The sequence below is a fragment of the Lichenostomus cassidix genome, chromosome 5, assembly GCF_008360975.1.
Source record: "Lichenostomus cassidix isolate B80296 chromosome 5, HeHo_3.0, whole genome shotgun sequence".
In the NCBI taxonomy this organism is placed as follows: domain Eukaryota; kingdom Metazoa; phylum Chordata; class Aves; order Passeriformes; family Meliphagidae; genus Lichenostomus; species Lichenostomus cassidix.
Genome location: NC_139486.1, coordinates 44,237,642 through 44,254,720, shown reverse-complemented (window position 1 = coordinate 44,254,720; position 17,079 = coordinate 44,237,642). Strand labels below are relative to the sequence as shown.

The window sequence follows — 17,079 nt, the reverse complement described above, 5'->3', positions numbered from 1 at the left end:
CTCTCATTTTCAGTTTCAACCAGAAAGAGTTTTCCCAGCAAGACGCCAACTGCAGTTACACCACGAAAAGTAGAGAGCACACCAATATACACAAACATGAAAGGTTAACATTTTGCTTATCTGCAAACATTACACGGACAAAAAACCCACAGAATTTACGGACAAAATTTGTCTTCAGCTATGACTGTTGTTGCTGGGCTTACAAGAGTGACTGCCCTCTCCCTTACACTGTATTTTACATGTTGAAATGCACCATTTTTTAGCTAAGTGACTTGCAGAAGCAAAGATGGGTGGAAAAGCCATCACATTCAAAATTCCATTAGCACCTGAGACAGGCAATGTATGTGCTGATAGACATCATCATACTTACTTATCAAGAAGCTCAGTCTAGGCTAGTAAAGAAAGCAGTATCCCAACTGAACCACCAACGGGAAAGAAAACAGTATCCCAACTGAACCATGAGTGGGGAAAAGAAATAAAGAAAAAAAAAAAAGGAGGGCAGATGCCAAGCTTAAGAGTGGCTCTTAAGACCTACAAAGAAAGAATCAAAACCCTACATTTCCTAGCAATTAGAAACACATCCTACAGCCTCAAATGCTCATATTTTAGCTCTTTCACAACACATTATTCTCAGAGGCTGACTCAATGTCTACTTGACCAGCTACCTTAAGTAGCTTGGAACCTGGCCCCAATACTTGAGAAGTCCCCTGCACACCTCCATGGATCACATTCACCAGGTGTTTCCATGTGTTCTTGTCTCAGACACCACACTGCCGGTGCAATTCATTTAAGTGATTAGCAGAAACTCATGTAACACCATTCCTAAGAAGTAAAATATAGTTAGTGGCCTTGCAAAGGCCAAAAAGATGTCTGGAAACAAGAAAGGGATGAAGAGATTGTAAAACCCCCAAGACATTATAAGGACTGCATGTCAGACATTTGACACAGGAACTGGGTTTTTCAAAGAACATGACTCTCTGCACCCAGGGGTTCAAAAATTAATACCAAGGACTCTCTGCAGCACCTCCTATCAAAATGTTGTTCTTACATGGCGATGAGACAGAGATAATGAGAAAAGATAAACAGGAATCAAAACAAGCAAGAAGTGTCCGTAAGTACATAGGAAGATGCTGGAAACCAACATTACATTCAACATTTCACTCCAAGAGTTCCCAGACCAGTGAAAGAGAAGGACACTACACCCTGAGCCTGAGTTACAGGGTTGTTCAGAGCACACCACCACATGTAAATTGCACTGAGAGCATATGGAGTTTGTAAGCAAATTCAGAATACCACAGGCCATACTCCTCATGCAAACTTCAGTCTTTCACAGGTGTATCTCCATATATGCTTTAAAAGGTACCTTCTGATTTGACACTGAAGAAGACAAAAAAACCTAGAATACCACTCTTCCTTAAGAATTTGGGTCTGCTGATAGATACTTTACTTCTCCCAGGAGTATCATTACTTAGTTTATTCATTAGTTCTTCACAACCAAAAAGCTAATTGATTTTGAGAAGCAGCCTTGCATACTACCATTTTGGTGCTACAGGGCTTCCACATTTACATGTGACATAAAAAAACCCCAAAAACCTACATATCTGCTGGAACAGCCTACACAACTGTTTCTGAGCTCCACCACGAAGAGAAGTCTGAAAAGGCCCCACAGCTAAATGTATACATATAAAATGAGCCAAAGAAACTGATTTTTAAGTATCAGTGAAACAGGAGACTAGTTCAAAGAAAAGAGTAGATAGAATGAGCACAACGAAACCAACAGAACAAACCAGCCAACCCAGTCTCTAAACAAAGAGACAATTAAATCCAGAATTCTTTAACCAGACTTCTGGTTTCCTCCTATGAACAGTACCTTCATTAAATTCCATCATGGAAACCGAACAAGACACATTGGTGTTTGAATCTGCTCACAGGCACAGACTCCTTGAGCCACCCTACGAGCAGCTTCACAGGTCAGGTCTCATGGGACATGAAGTCTGCTGCAAAACAGTCTGGTGTTGGAAGTAAGGGAAGAATGAAAACCTCAGCTACAGTGTCTTGAAAGCTGCAGAACAGAAACTTTTCACACTTTCCTAGAAAATATTTATTTTTTCCTAGTCAATAAGATCCAATAAAGCTATGGCTACCGCAATTTCAAAATCAGATAGAGGATGATTGTATCCCAGTTAAGGGCAAACTAATGTGGTCTCAATAAGGAAGACGTACGAAAATGGCTTGGGGAAGCAAATCTTTTTCTCTCTCAAGTTTCTCTTACCTCAGGAGTACTTAAAGACTCTTGGAACTCCAAGGTATAAAGCCAAAGGTCAGATGCTTGCCTATAAAGGAAGTTAAAGGAGAGTTTCTGGTAAGTTCAGAAGCATAGTACCTTGCTCAGTCTCAGTCACTGAGAGCAGTGAGTTTGAACAGAAAGAATACACTGATCCTGCAAGAGATCCAGTATGGAACTCCACACAGCATACCAGTGCACGATAAAGAGTTTTACTTCCAAACATCATTTCTTAACTTCTGACTAGGGAACATCAAGAAGAGTGGATTTATCAAAACCAGATCAACCCATTAGCCTTTTAACAACAAGCACCCTGTCTGGATGATGTTTCTGTTTAGGTAGCAGTGGAAAGACAGCAATTTTATGTTCACCTAGTACCAGAGATTGAGCACGAAAGCTAAAACTACAAGCCTGTTGGGCATTCAAGACAGCAGAACAAGAGCTGAAAATCATCTATTTAAAATAAGCGTAAACAACTTGATTAACATACATTTTGGCTTCCTCCTTGCCCAACCCTTTAGCATGAGTATTTTCTCCTCAAAGCTAGTTATACAAGTTATGATCAACTTGTTTTGCATTTATTGCCAGTCTTTTCGTACAGAAAAAACCTCATGCTCTTTAAAGGCTAAATTTCAAAATGGCACTTTTAATGAAGAAAGTAATCCACATTACTTGAATTTCTTGAACTGACTCCAAATACGCACCAGTGTGGTCAAAACTCCAATACAGTCGAGAACAGAAATAAAGAAAATTCCACTATTTCATTCTCCTTAATATGGTTAGCAAAGAAATCTATTTCTTTAAAATAAATATGGGGGATGCAAGAAACCCCCCAAACCAACAATCCAATACTGTGCTTTAATCCTGTTCTGACACTCCACATGGTACATTTAATTTAGCAGTTAACTTAGCAGTTAACTTAATTTAGCAGTTGCATGATCACTCGACGCAAGCCACTCCATTTTTTGAAGATGTAACACTTTCTGTTGAAGCTAAAAGGACAAATAAGAAAACTGTAAAAAGGTGGTGGGTGTTCGTTTGGACATGGTTGTTTTGGGTGGTTTTTTGGTTGTGATTTTTTTTAAAATCCAAAACACTTGGAAGCAGCAAAACAGTTAGTTCCAACGTGATCACTGTGTGATTACACACAGTGAAGGAAGACAACCAGGAGCAAGGTAAAGGACCTTACTGAATTAAGCTATCAGTAAAAATAACCTAGAAAAAAATGGAGAAAGCAAATTTTATGCAGAAGTCAAACAGAACAATTTTGTAAAGTTCACAGACACTGAGGTCTGAAGAATATAAAAGCTTCACCGTGAAACAGGTTGTCACTACATAAGAGTTGTGCACCTCTAATCCAGGATCTCCATAGCATCACAACACTGAAGCTGAACTGTATGGCCACTTAACCTTATTTAGCAGAACTCACATCACTTCTTCAGCCTCCAGACCTCACTCAAGATGAATACTGAACCCTTCAATTATTGTATTGAAATGAGCTAAAGAACACAAAGGAGATTCAGCACAGATTCATAAATGCAATGATATGGAACTGCTTTGTGTTTTTTGTCTTCATTGCTCAATGGTGACTCTCAGGGATGAACAGTGATGTACCCTGTCAAGTTCAGTCACCAAAGTCAGTGACTGCTGTTGAGGCAGTGTCAAGAGAAGCAGCTTCTTGTACATCATCTTCAAGCACTTAATGTTTCCAATGGAAAACATGGAAATTCTTAAAGCTTGGTCCTTTAGTCCTATGTTATCAGACAAACTGCTCATATTGCACACCAGTTTGTAACTTCATTAAAAGCAGCAAACAGATCACAACATATCTGACTTCCTAAATCACTTACAAATTTAGAAACAGATTCAAAGTGCTCTCAGTATTCCCCAGAATGATGCTGGTGTTTTAGAGAACCAGGAAACAACACTGACTGGTAACTGCAGTACTATAATCAGAAGTCTGGCTTAAGGTTTAAACAGTAACACCTTCCTATGTGACATTATGAAGAGCAGATTAGCTGCTAAGGCATGTGACTTCAAGATTCAGTGCTCAGCCTAGGGAAAAGCACCCAAATATAAGAGACAAGATGGGCAAGAATTCACTTGGCATTTTACAAGTGTCAGTTTTAATCTCTAGTGTTTGTCAACCTTCAACCCACAAAGTGTAGCTTGTAAAAGGAGTTGTGTTTTTACCGCACAAACAAACAAAGCCTGATATAACAGGATTTGTCCAAGAAGCAACAAAAACTCTTAGAACAATGATACTGGACAACAACTTGGGGCTTCTTTTATTAACTGCTAACCTGCTATTCTGTTGAGATAAGAGCTACGAATTTGATGAAAGAATGACAAGTGGGCCTGTAAAGATGGTTGGAAGCTCTGAAAACAACCTACTTTCTCTTGGAAATCCGAGAGGATGAAAAAAATTACTTTTGGGTAAAGCCACTGGGGACATTTCCAGAGCTGTATGTTAAACTGTCCTACAAATCCCTGGTGACAAGAAGACATTTCAGAGGAACACTGGACAAACATTAGGTGATTCAATCGTAAGCTTTTGAGAAACAGTTTCAGCTCTTTCAGACATGCCTGACTTAACAGTTTACAGAGCCAATAGCCCTATCCCCAAGACGGTGGGCATTCACAAACTGCAGGACTTTATACACATCAGAAAAAAACCTCCAAACAAAAACACAAAAACCCAACAAGTAAAATAACAGTCATGTTCTTGTCACCACCCTACCATAAGATCATTAACTCAACATAAAGAAGATGGAAAACAAAGACATTTCAACAGCAATCTAGATACTTTACTATGGGAGCTTTTTTCTCTACTCAATATACTCCAGACAAATCAAATTTACAAACTCTTCAACTGGAAGAATTAAATAGAAAAAGTGCTTATAGAGAAGACATTCATACATACAAAAACACAGACATGGCTTCCAGAGGTAAGGGGAAGTAGAACTTCAGTAAGTGACCATCAGCTTACAACGGGCTGCTCATTGCAAAAATACAAACCTCTTACGTGTTTCCAACAGAACAGCAGAATGGTGGCATAGACACTTACAGTGCATCTTCAAACAAATCAGAACATGGGAACAGGCAATCTTTGCCTGCCACCATAAGTGGCTGTTTTATTTTAAGCACACCTCCCTACACAAACTATGTAACTAATATGACTGCACGGCACTGAAGCAGATGATGCCCAAACATAGGCTGCAAATCTTCATTTCCACTACGCCATAATACTTGGGTTTTGGAATCTACCATTTTGGAAGCAGTATAGCTTTTTCACACTTGCTTCCCCCACCTTCCCTCAAAGCCTAAAAACAACAGTAAGTCTCAGGAGCTGTGGAAAGCCTATGGTTTACTAGATGGAAGAAGATAATCTAAGCATCACAGCCACAGTAACAAGCAGGTGTCATCACTGCACCAAAAAAATAAACAAGAACTGTGCTGATGCCTGCACTTTAATTCCTTACAACATCAGAAACTCTCTCAATAGGACAATATGAAAGAGGCTTAAGGTGTGCATCTGGCAGGAGTTGTAAGCCTAAGTATTTCCCATAGTGCTCTAAGACTACTGTCCTTGAAGAATGCCTGTAACTGTTCTCCAAGTCTGAGAAAGAAAGAAATACGTGATGATGGCCTTTGTGTAGCCTTTTGGTTCAAAATAATAGTTAAGGAGGTACTTTAGCTGTTGACAGCCTATCAACACAAAACAATGTTTATGAAAGTAGCTCCTCCAACTACTAAACAATGAATACATAATTTCCATTGCAAAAAGTGTAAGGACTAACTACCTGTGCATAACCTGCAGACTATCATTCATGCAACAGAACAAAAAATTATTTTCAGCATATATATTTGTCTTGCTTAACTGATGAAAATACAAAGACACTTCAAACTGAACTGTAAGGATATCCACCTGGACAATGTTTAGGCACAATGTGCTACTGTAACCAACAGCATGGAGGGAAGAGGAAAAGCTCCAACATTTTTCTTAAAGGTGGATGTTGCACTCTCCAGCAAAAAAGAAAAATCTCTTTGGAGTAAGTCTTCACTGTTATTAGGACCACACTGCTGCATTTTCATGTGCAGCTGATGCTGTCACGCTATACCAGCAACTATTGATGTAATGTGACAACACCAATTCATCTAGCAGTCATTTTTGAAACAATCAGTTTGTCGCATACATACATACAATTTGCTTAACTGATACTGTGGGTATGTGACTACGCTGCACAGGTGAACTGTCCTTCTTTAAAAAATAGTCACAGCAACAGTTTGAAGGGTTGAGAGTCTGTTTCCCATGATGTGCTGCCTGGAAACTCCTGCTGTTATTACTGCACAGTAATAAACACACAATTCCTGTCCTTAGAAATCTGTAATTTCTATATAGTTTCTCCATTAAGCTATCAATACAGATCTTGTATGCAAACAAGCTAACTAGAGATCTACAGAATACAGTTATCATCAGTGGTACATCTGATGATGGTAACAGAGAGAGAAGCAAAAACTGCTAAGCCCTGAGACCACTCAGAATTCACAGCAGAAGTATTCAGACGGATGCCTAACAGTGCAAAAGTAGGTGCAATTCTGGTAAGCAGGTTTCCAGCTGGCACATTCATTTATCATATCTGTACAGACATCTCTGAGTAGCAATTCCTTTAGCAAGGGTCTGCAAGAACTTCAGATCGAGTAGCACCAACAATGAACTGCTCAGGAGCTACATCTTTCTTACGATGTTGAAGAGTAAGGAAGGAAAAATAAAGCATCCAGGCACATGGAATAAACAGAAAAATTACCAAACACTGGCTTCTGCCTTTGAAAGATTTCAAATGACTACTGGTTTCAAACTTATGATTAGTTAACTATTTAAGCTAAGAAATGGTGCCTATTACCAAACTGTTCTACAGCACAGATACACAAGACTCATGGAAAGACCTATGATGGAGCACTGTGAGAGCCTGCATTTGTAGTGTTGAGTTCCAGCATCACATGCAACACCATTTTAAAGACAGAAAATGCACTACTCACAAAGTGGCATTCTTTCACTTTCTTAAAACATGCATGAAATTCCATGGTTTTGCTGATTTACATCAACTAAGAAGATGAATTCTTTTCTAGAAAAATAAAGACAAGTTACCTAGTATTCATTTTGTGTGTCTGAAAACCTAAATAGGGATCAAGAACCAAACTAGTTGCTAGGTCATCATTTTCACAGAGTTCCTTGGCAGACATTCCAGAGGAAGGCACATAACGACTTTGACCCTCAAATCCTGAAGCACCGCTACCTGTAAATAAGAGAGCACAAAATTAGGTATCATTTAAGGGACATTATAGAGCCCAGCTACATTTGGGAACAGATGGCCACAGGCTGGAGGCAAAAAATAGAGAACAACTGAGGAAGATGATAAAACACCTGAAGAAGCAGAGGCACAGTTAATTTTCCCTCTTGCTTTTTTAATTTATTTAGTAGTCAAGGGAGAAAGTATTTTAGAATACTATTTTTGGGTTTGTTTAATTAATTTTGGTTTCATTCTCTCTTCCTTTCCCCAATTACAAGCATCTTGCCAGATTACATAGTTCAGTCATGCCTACCTCTAAAATTTCTAACCTATAAATGTGACGAAACAATGAAATTTGAAATCTGATTTTCTGAAAAATCTGAATAAAGTACTTTAATTTGCATTTAATCCTTCATCCCAGAACAATAGCAAAAATAAAAGAACATATTCCTTTAAAACCAGTCCATATGTGACCTCATGTATGTGACCTCATTAAAAAACAGGGTTTACTTCTACAAGTGTATTCACTGAAAGTTGGGCTACTACTTCTAATTATGTTACCCATTTTGAATCATTCTAGTTGTCATTTAGTGCCAATCATGCATTTTTTTAATTACAATAGTTCGAAATTAATTTACACCCAGTTGCTCTTACTTAACTTTTAAACTGACGTGAAGAGATCTCCCTTAAATATTCCTGAAGGGAGTTAACCCAACCAGAAAATACAGACATAACTAATACTTCTGATGTTAGCTCCATGCTGACTGCAGACCTCCCTCATGAGTAAAGGTAAGACAGCAGCCTGGCTTGCCAACTAGGAAGTGAATCACAGCACTAAGCAGCAGAAATGTATACATACATCTGCTTGATCTTCTCTCAACGCCGTTTTTGCCCGTCTTTGGATTCTCCTTTCCTGCATGCTGCAATTTGGTCTGCGCGTGGTCATTAGACGACTTGCTTCCACTTCTCCGGCCATTCACTACCATGTTCTTGGATTCTCCCAGCCACTTCATAACCACAGACAATCTGACTCAGTTGCATTTAGTCACTTTTCAGAAGGCTTGGAGAAGTGGATGAATTAATTCAGTTCCAATTCCTACTGGAAGTAGAACATAAACATGATCAGAACTTACTGGGAAACTGTTGCAAATACACAGAGTTTAACAAAAAACAGTAATACCTGAACAACAACAACCGTAACAATAAAAGAAAACCCCAAAACACACCCCCACCCCCCAAAAAAAGTGGGGAAAGGGGAAGGAAAGATGGCAATCTGCATTTGCATTAGGAAGAAAAAAAAAGTCATAATTAGCATCAGTACACAGAAATGTGAACAGGTGAAGTATTGTCCTACAACTCAAAACATCATCTGGCAGGAAGGATGGAATTCTAAAGCTGATAAATTGCTAATGACAACTCATTTTCAAGAGCTGGACTATACCCATGGATATACCTGTACAACCATACATACACATGGATAAAAACACACACAGAGTTGTGTGACTCCAAACCCAGAGTATATTCAAATGCATATCCCCATCAACATACTTTTTCCTAATGAATAAAACCCATAACCTATTGGGAATGCTACACTAAAGAAGAGCATTTTACATGCATCCTCCAAGAACTAAAGATGAACAGAGTTTAGAAAAACAAAGGAAAAAAACCCAACCAGAAAACAGACATTTCTGGAATGGGGTTGGGGAAAGATGTTAAATCTTTATTTAAAAATCAGAGTTCAAAAAACCCTCAGCGATGACCTAGAGGACGCAGGGTACTGTTCTTACTGTTCCATATTACAAAACAAACCCATCACAGCCCACCTGGTTCAACATGCCAGTACTAGTGGGGTCACAAGCAGAACAGAAATTTTACAGTCCATAAATATCTAGCAAAGCACATACTAGTTTTTCTCTACAGTCTCAATGTCCTTTGCGTAAGTAATTATAAGAAAGCTAACAATGTTTTTGTACACAGTTGTGTCTCACTCTTTATGACTTGCAGGAAAAAATCCGATTTACACAATTATTTTACAATTACATTTATACATTAGTAATTCATTCACTTGATTTTAATTCACCCTCATCCCTACTGCTTTCTCACAAAGAAATAAATTGTGCCTTTTCACTTTACTGTAATTATAAAAAGAACGTCAATGCTCTGCTCACAGCTGGTAACTGGCCATTGTAACACACATTTCAATCTGGTGGAACAAAGTCACAACAAACTAACAGATGTCTGAAATACTGTCTTTTGTAGAAATTCTGCTTTTTATCAGGTAAGAGTAGTAAATGACTAGATTTCTGTTATACAACTATGTGATCCAGCTACCTAAAGAAATGTTTATGGCCAGATGATTTGTACTTAAGTTATTTACAAAGATGCAGAAGATTGAGGCAATTGGGGAAACACAGTAAAGGTAAGTGTATTGTATATTAACAGATGCATTGGCTCAAACATCTTACTACAACATATAGCCCAGATATCAACAGGTTTCAGAACCTTTTAGACATTGTCACAGAAGGGCAGTAAAGACTATCAACAAAGTGTAAGAGTCACACTGAGCAAAAGCTGGCTCAACTACTGCATCAATATAAAGAACTGAGATCGTTTCAGTGGACAAAGAATTTTCTTGTTGCCAGTAACGGAAGGGATTTTCTTTAACCTCAAGATTAACTCTAGTTATTACATTCAGGTATATGTAGACCCAGCCATTTTTACAAAGCACCTCCAAAAAACCCTTAGATAGGCTTTTTTTTTTCCTTCACAGAGCTTGCCTGATAACATACATGTAAAAAACCCCAAACAAAAAGTCAAAACCAACTTAACAACCCCCACAAACTTTCTTCTTAAGTGTCCCACCTGAACTTCTCTCAGAAGACCAACCCTGTGATGATCTGCCACTGACTCTGATGTAAACACTTAATGACAAACCCCCCCTAAACTTCCCTCTTCCCACTTCTCAATATATTATAATTTCATATACTCTAATTAACCCCTATTCCCCATGTTTTTGTAACATTGGTAATGAAAAGCATTAAAACAGAAACTACATTAAACACTTCCATGAAATTTAGTCTTGGTGTTTTTGTACACCAGGACTGAACTCCATCCTGTGCTGTGCTACAGCTCAACAGCAGTACAGGTGAATGAAGTTACTGTGAAGTTGGATTGTAGCTGAGTCCTGTATTGCATCCAGCAGTCTGGGGGAAAATGCTTAATGTGGTAGCTTCTGACAACTACCAAGTACAGAAGCCACACTTTGGGCTGAAGGAAAAGCATTCCGTGCACAAAGAAGGAAACCCCTCTTTTGCAAGTGCCATTTGAGGAGGTTAAGTACTGGCTGTGCTAACACACTTATGCTTAACTAGCAACAACAATGACAAGGAAGGTACCACAGCAAAGGTAAAAAACAACGTGGCCACAGAATGATACTCAAACTATACTAAATGTTAGGAAAAACACTCTGTTCTGCTCAGAAATGGATTGATATAGACAGCCACAGAAGTCCTCCTCAAACAAAATCAGGTCACTTAGCGAAGCATAGCAAAATTCTGGTGAAAAATCATTATTTATTTAGGCTCTACAGCCTAATGAGCAAGAAAACCTTTGTCACCATCTACTGCTGCCTTTATTTTCTACGATCAGCCAAATGACAAACTTGAAGACTGCAAGTGTGCTCCTTCAGCCTCTATTCAATAGGACAAGAGGCAATGGGCAGAAACGGATCACAGAAGTTCCACCTGAATACAAGGAAGAACTTCTTTACCGTGCAGGTGATGGAGCGCTGGAACAGACTGCCCAGAGAGGGTGTGAAGTCTCCCTCACTGGAGATACTCAGGGTCTATCTGGACACAATCCTGCGCCATGTGCTCTAGCACGGCCCTGCCTGAGCAGGGAGGTTGGGCCAGAGGACTGACTGAGGTCCCTTCCAACCTGACCCATTCCATGATTCTGTGATTCCTTCTCCCAATACCCAAACACTGCTTTTTCCAGACATGATATCAAAAGCCAGAAACAAGACAAGATTCCTTTCCCTGTGAATATCACAGCTGCTAATGCCAACAGAAAACCTGAAAGGGAGCAAGAGATACCCCACTCACCACCACCATGAGATATTTAATGTACCTTTAGATGTGGCTTGCTCTCACTACTTTCTACATCAGACTCATGCTGACAAGTCCTTTAGAAACTGAGGAAGAAGAGTTTAACACTATCTTCCTACTCAAGAAAAATCTCAAATATACTTACACCACCACATATTTCAAAATTCTTGCTACAGAGCTCTGCCATCAAAATCTAATACCACACATGGACCACTTAGGACTTCAGGTTTATCTATAACTGTGAAGTTTACTAGCACAATTAGAGCTTCCAAGGGACCTTTTGTAAATGACCACACTGCTGTTTTAACCCTTTGTTAATAACACCACCACTCTTTATAATTACATTGCTTTTAGCAATTCTATTATGGTAGTTTGACAAGCACATTTTCTGAAATGCCAAAATATAGCTCAATCACCCATTGAGGTATTTGGCATTTCATTGCAACAGTACTCTCAGCAATGGAAACTCAAGTTTCATTTACCTGGTTCTAAATTTTTTAAACCTATTAACACTTTCTGAGCATGACTTGCATGTCAGTAACATTCAGAGGCGCCATTCAACAACTAAAGCACAAACACAATTAATGCAGCCATCAGCCAAGATACTCCCAAAGCTAGAGCTACCCAGAAGTGTTTACCAGACTGACTAAACAGTGCCATTCAGATTAAGATTACACTTGGAAAGCCTTAGTCCTTTCATACTGGGAAGTGCAGTAAATCCCCATGAATTTGAGTAAAGAAATTCATAAAACGGATCTCAAAAGTTGTCTCAGCCTCCCAGAATTTGGGTCCTCATCTGTGAAAACCATCAGTTCAGAAAAGTCCTGTTGTGAGGAAGTAAAAAAGCTGCACAAAACCATGTCAATAAAACCCTAAACCACTGAAACACATCAGTACCTATAAGAAATTAAAGTATAATTTATTTTGGTCTTCCATAACACTTTTTTTTGCATATACATATATATTATTTAAAAGACAGGGACAAATGAGGCAAAGGGTTTTATTCATCCTTCTCCAGGACACAGACAAAGACACTAGGATCAGGAAGCTTTACTAACAGGCAGGGTCACCCTCCCCTTTCCCACAGTCTCAAGTATACAGGCAGGCAAAGCACCTCCTTTAAAATATTGTTTATAGATTTTTTTAAAGAACTCAAACACTGAAATTTTGACTGGCCTTTTTTTCTTTTTCTTTCAATTACCAATAGCTGCAAAAAAGTTTTCCTCAACAAGACAGTGACCTAAAGCAAATACAGGACATAAAAAAAACAAAACAAAACACCCAGTCTCAGCTCTTCTGGACCAATCAGTGGTATCAAGAGAAGACATAGGTTTCACTACTGATAGCCCTACAAAAAGTAACAGGCCTTTAAATTTGGGAAGCAGAGCAAAACTATGCAACTAGTTTTCCTACGGGATCAACAGAATAAAAATCAAAAGCTGAAGAAAAACTTGCACAGCTTTAAGGAGTTATTCAAAACAGTCCAAAGTCTTATTTTGGTTACTGCTTTTGGGATGAACTGGTTCAGTAAATTGGACCCCTCAAAACCCCCACTTTTTTGAGTGTTTCTTTTCAGCTAGTTAGCACCGAGAATAAGCTCAGTGCAGAATTGGACATGGATTAACACTGGCATGGGGAGGCTGTAGGACTCAAAACTGACTCAGGTCAGTTCAGACTGTTAGCGAACTGCAGCCCCAGGATGCAGATTTGTGAGAGCACATCTGCACCCAAAACTGACCCAGACCCAGGCTCCAGTCTCTCACCAACAGCTTGGCCTGTACATTCCCCTTTTCTCCTGTGCAGCCACGTGATTTTTGTGTCGTCGATTTGGATAGGAATCCAAGCACAATACATGCACAGAAGCAATCAAGTACCAGCACAAATGAGTGTCAGAGAGGGAATTACACTTCAGCAGCTCCTGCCCCTTCTCCTCTGCCCCACCCTGTCCCCCACTGGGTGCCCTCTCAGGGTGAGGCCGAGTAACAGGCTGAGCACAGCACCCCAAAGCCTATGTGATCCCCCCAAGTCACTGCAACAACTCCAGCACTCGGCAGACGGTCACAGAGACAATCAAAAGCTCACTGCTCCCAGAAGAGGGAGAAACTCCTTCCTCCCACTTGCCAATTCACACCAACACTTCCACCAATTCTGGCGCTTCATGGACCTCTCCATAACCCCATTTAACTCTGTGTGTGTACAGCTATGTGACTTACACAGGTTCAGTTCAGGGCAGCCCCACCATGGGTGACTCAAACAGGTCAATGAATACTCCAACCCTGTGTAACTCCAAAAGGAACCCTGATGTCTCCTCTCCAGCCTGTGCCCACTTCCACACCATCCTCCCTCTATGCCAGCAAAACAAATGCAGAGCCAAGTGACTCGAATGATTGGGTCACCAAATCAGGGGAGTCACCAGACAAGTCTGAACCAGCTTGGCTTGAACCATGAGTGGATGTTACAGGGGGAACAAGGGGGAACACACAAGGTCAGGAGTACTTAAGTTGTGCCTCTGCATCCTCAAACCATAGCTCTGGATTAGCACAGGAGTATCACACCTTACACTCACCATGCTAACTCGGACAACTGTCTGTTGCCTTACAGCACGTGCTGCTTGAAGTGAAAAGCATACTGGGAATTGTAGTCCTGGAACAGGATAGTGCTAACTGAGCGAAAAAAGCATTCAAGAACCCTAATCAGTCCTGTTACTGAGTATACAAGGATACACCATCCCACTCATTCATTTTATATGCAACACATTAAGCAATTGCTTTAAATAAGTCTGATTTTCCAGTTTGTGAGCTCCAATGGGTATAAAGCAGAGATGTCTGTCTCTACCTGGTCCTAACAACAAAACAGAAACAATAAAATCCAATAACCTGATAAAGAAACAATAAAATCCAACTTTTCAGCCAAGTAAGCCCTGATTTCCTCACACATTACTTGCAGAGAAGAAAGCTCAAAGCGTGGAAAAGTTCAGTTTTAGTGAAAATTGAAGCAGATACATCAATAGCAGTCAGATTATGGAAACAAGGCAAAGCTCCATGAGAACTTATCCTACAATACATTTTAACCTCATTGGTAAAAACCTCCCACTATGTATTTATAGTTAAGTTACACTATTAAACAGTGATCAGATTGCCATCTCATATCATAGAATCAATTAGGTTGGGAAATATCTCTGAGCTCACTGAGTCCAATCTGCGACTAAACACCACCCTGTTAACTACACCATGGCATTAATTGCCACGTCCAGTCCTTCCTTAAACACCTCCAGGAACGGTGACTCCACCACCTCCCTAAGCAGCTCATTCCAATGCCTAATCATCCCTTCTGTGAAGGAATTCTTCCTGTGTCCAACCTAAACCTCTCCTGGCACAACTTAAGACTGTGTCGTCCCGTCCCGAGACGCGTTGCTCTGCAGTGAATTCAACCCACCAGAAAACTCCAAAAAGTTCTACGCTTCAGGTTCTCCTACTGCCTGTGACACACCCTGACAAAACACCATGCACTCTCCCTCTCACTCACCGGTTTTAGCGTTTCCAAGAGTAAAGTCTTAAATGCAACTTCACTTTAAAGTTTCACATACAGATGCTAGACAAAGACGTACCTTACCGCCTCCCTAATGGCATGTATCCCCCGATGAAAAACCACAAAAAATCCCCCCACAAAAAAAACCCATACCGAAAAAACCCCAAGGCAACCAGTCCGGCCATTCCATCAGACCGAGGCGCGATCGGGAGGGCCACCGAGCCCATCGAGGCAGCCGTGGCACTGCTGGAAGCGGCCGAAGGTACCGGGGCAGCAGGCAGGGCCGGCCGGCGGAAGGGGAGCGGGACCGGGTCGGGTCCGGCCGGGCGGCGCCGCCCCCGCGCCCGCTGCTGCCCCCTGGCGTTCTCCGCGCGCCGGCGCCGCCGCTCGCTCCGGCCCCGCGCGGCCCCCACCGCCCCCGGCCCGGGCCCGGCCCCGCCCGCGCCGCCCCTCCGCCCGCGGGTCCCCGCCGCGCCCGCCGCTGTCAGCGCCCCGACGGCCGCCCCCGCCCTGCCCGCGGCCGCCCCGCACGCCGCCGGACCCCGGGCGCGGTTCCTCACGGCCCCCCCGCGCTGAGGGGCGCAGCCCCCTCCCGGCCCCGGCGCCTCCCCCGCCCCACAGAGCGTGCACAGACCCTCCCCAGAGACCCAAACTCACCGCCCCGCGCTGGGGTCCCCCGCCGCCGGCGCTGCCCCCGCTGCCGCTGGGGGAAAATGAATCATCAAAGGCAAGGGTGCGGGGGGGGGGGAGGGGGAAGGGAGGAAGCTGAAGGGGAAAAAGTGAAGACCGAGCCAGGGACTGGCGGACTGGGGAGGAAAGCTACGGAAGCGGGGAGAAAAAAAAAAAAGCGACGATAGTGATAAAAAATAATTCCGAGTGGGGGGAGGAAAAAAAATGGCGGATTAAAATCCAAGATGGCGGCGCCGAGGGGCGAGCGGCGCAGGGGGGAGGCGGCGGGGAGAGCCGCCTAGAGATCCCTCCGCCGCGCCCCGCGAGAAAGAGTCCCCCGGGCTCCCCCGCAGAGACCCCGCGGGGTGGCGGCGGGGACCGGCCGCCGCTTCCTCCTTCTTCTCTTCTTTCCCTGCGGGGAGCCCTCGTTCCACCGCCCTGCCGAGCCAGGCGGGCGCCGCGCTGGCCGCCGCGCTCCGAAGTTTCTTCTTCTTCCTCCCGGCGGAGCCCGCGACCTCCTCGCCCCGTCCGGGGAGACGCCGAGTGCCCTGCGCTCCCGGCGGCGGAGGGACACCGCGGACACCCGTCGCCGAGCGCTCCCGCCGCCGCGGAAGGATACAGCGCTCGCGGGGAAACACAGCCCGCCCCCAGCCGCGCCGCTCCCCGCAGCCGCCGCCGCCTCCTCCCGCCGCCGCTTCACCGCGGGCGGCGCGGGGGCAGCCGGGGCAGCGCGCCCGGCCGCGGAGCGGGGACGGCGGCGGCCGCGGGGCCCATGACCGACCGGCGCGGCGGAGGGATCCCGCTACGGGAGGGGAACGAGGCCCGGGCCGCCCCGCACGGCCGTGTGTGCGGGAAGAAGTCCCGCTGCCGGGATCCCTCCGCGCGGTGCTGCCCTTTAAACGCGGGGGACTCCCCGCCGCGGGCCGCGCACCGGCATGGCTCTCCGTGGGTCGCTTCGGGGCTCCCCTGGCGCGCGGCTCTCGGGGATCTGCGAGGAGACAGCTCTCCCTGCCCCGCCTCGCCTCGCCTCGCCTCGCCTGAGAGGGGAACGGCACCGCAACCTCAGCTTTTCCGACACCTGCTTACCCCCCCACGCCGCTGCCTGACAGAGGCATTTAAAAATGGCCCCCGCGGGCTGGAGGGGCTGGAACGGCACCTCCTCCCCCCGTCCGTGCCGGGGCGGTCCCGAGGGAAGGCGGCG

At 43.4% G+C, this 17,079-nt stretch overlaps 1 protein-coding gene across 4 annotated transcripts in view; it reads right to left on the bottom strand.

The window, feature by feature from the left end:
• The window catches only part of KMT5B (lysine methyltransferase 5B), a 28,798-nt gene extending 12,371 nt beyond the window's left edge, over positions 1-16,427 (bottom strand). The window contains exons 1-3 of one of the 4 annotated variants that reach the window (XM_085062722.1): positions 15,867-16,427; positions 8,435-8,674; positions 7,434-7,581 (exon numbers count right to left, since the gene is read on the bottom strand). In XM_085062722.1, the coding sequence (XP_084918848.1) occupies positions 7,434-7,581; positions 8,435-8,588 (302 nt within the window). In that variant the 5' untranslated portion in view covers positions 8,589-8,674; positions 15,867-16,427. Of the gene's footprint in view, positions 1-7,433; positions 7,582-8,434; positions 8,675-15,362; positions 15,508-15,866 lie in introns of those variants that run through there. The other 3 variants (XM_085062721.1, XM_085062724.1, XM_085062723.1) reach the window with 3 other exon arrangements.
• Positions 16,428-17,079: the final 652 nt, after the last annotated feature.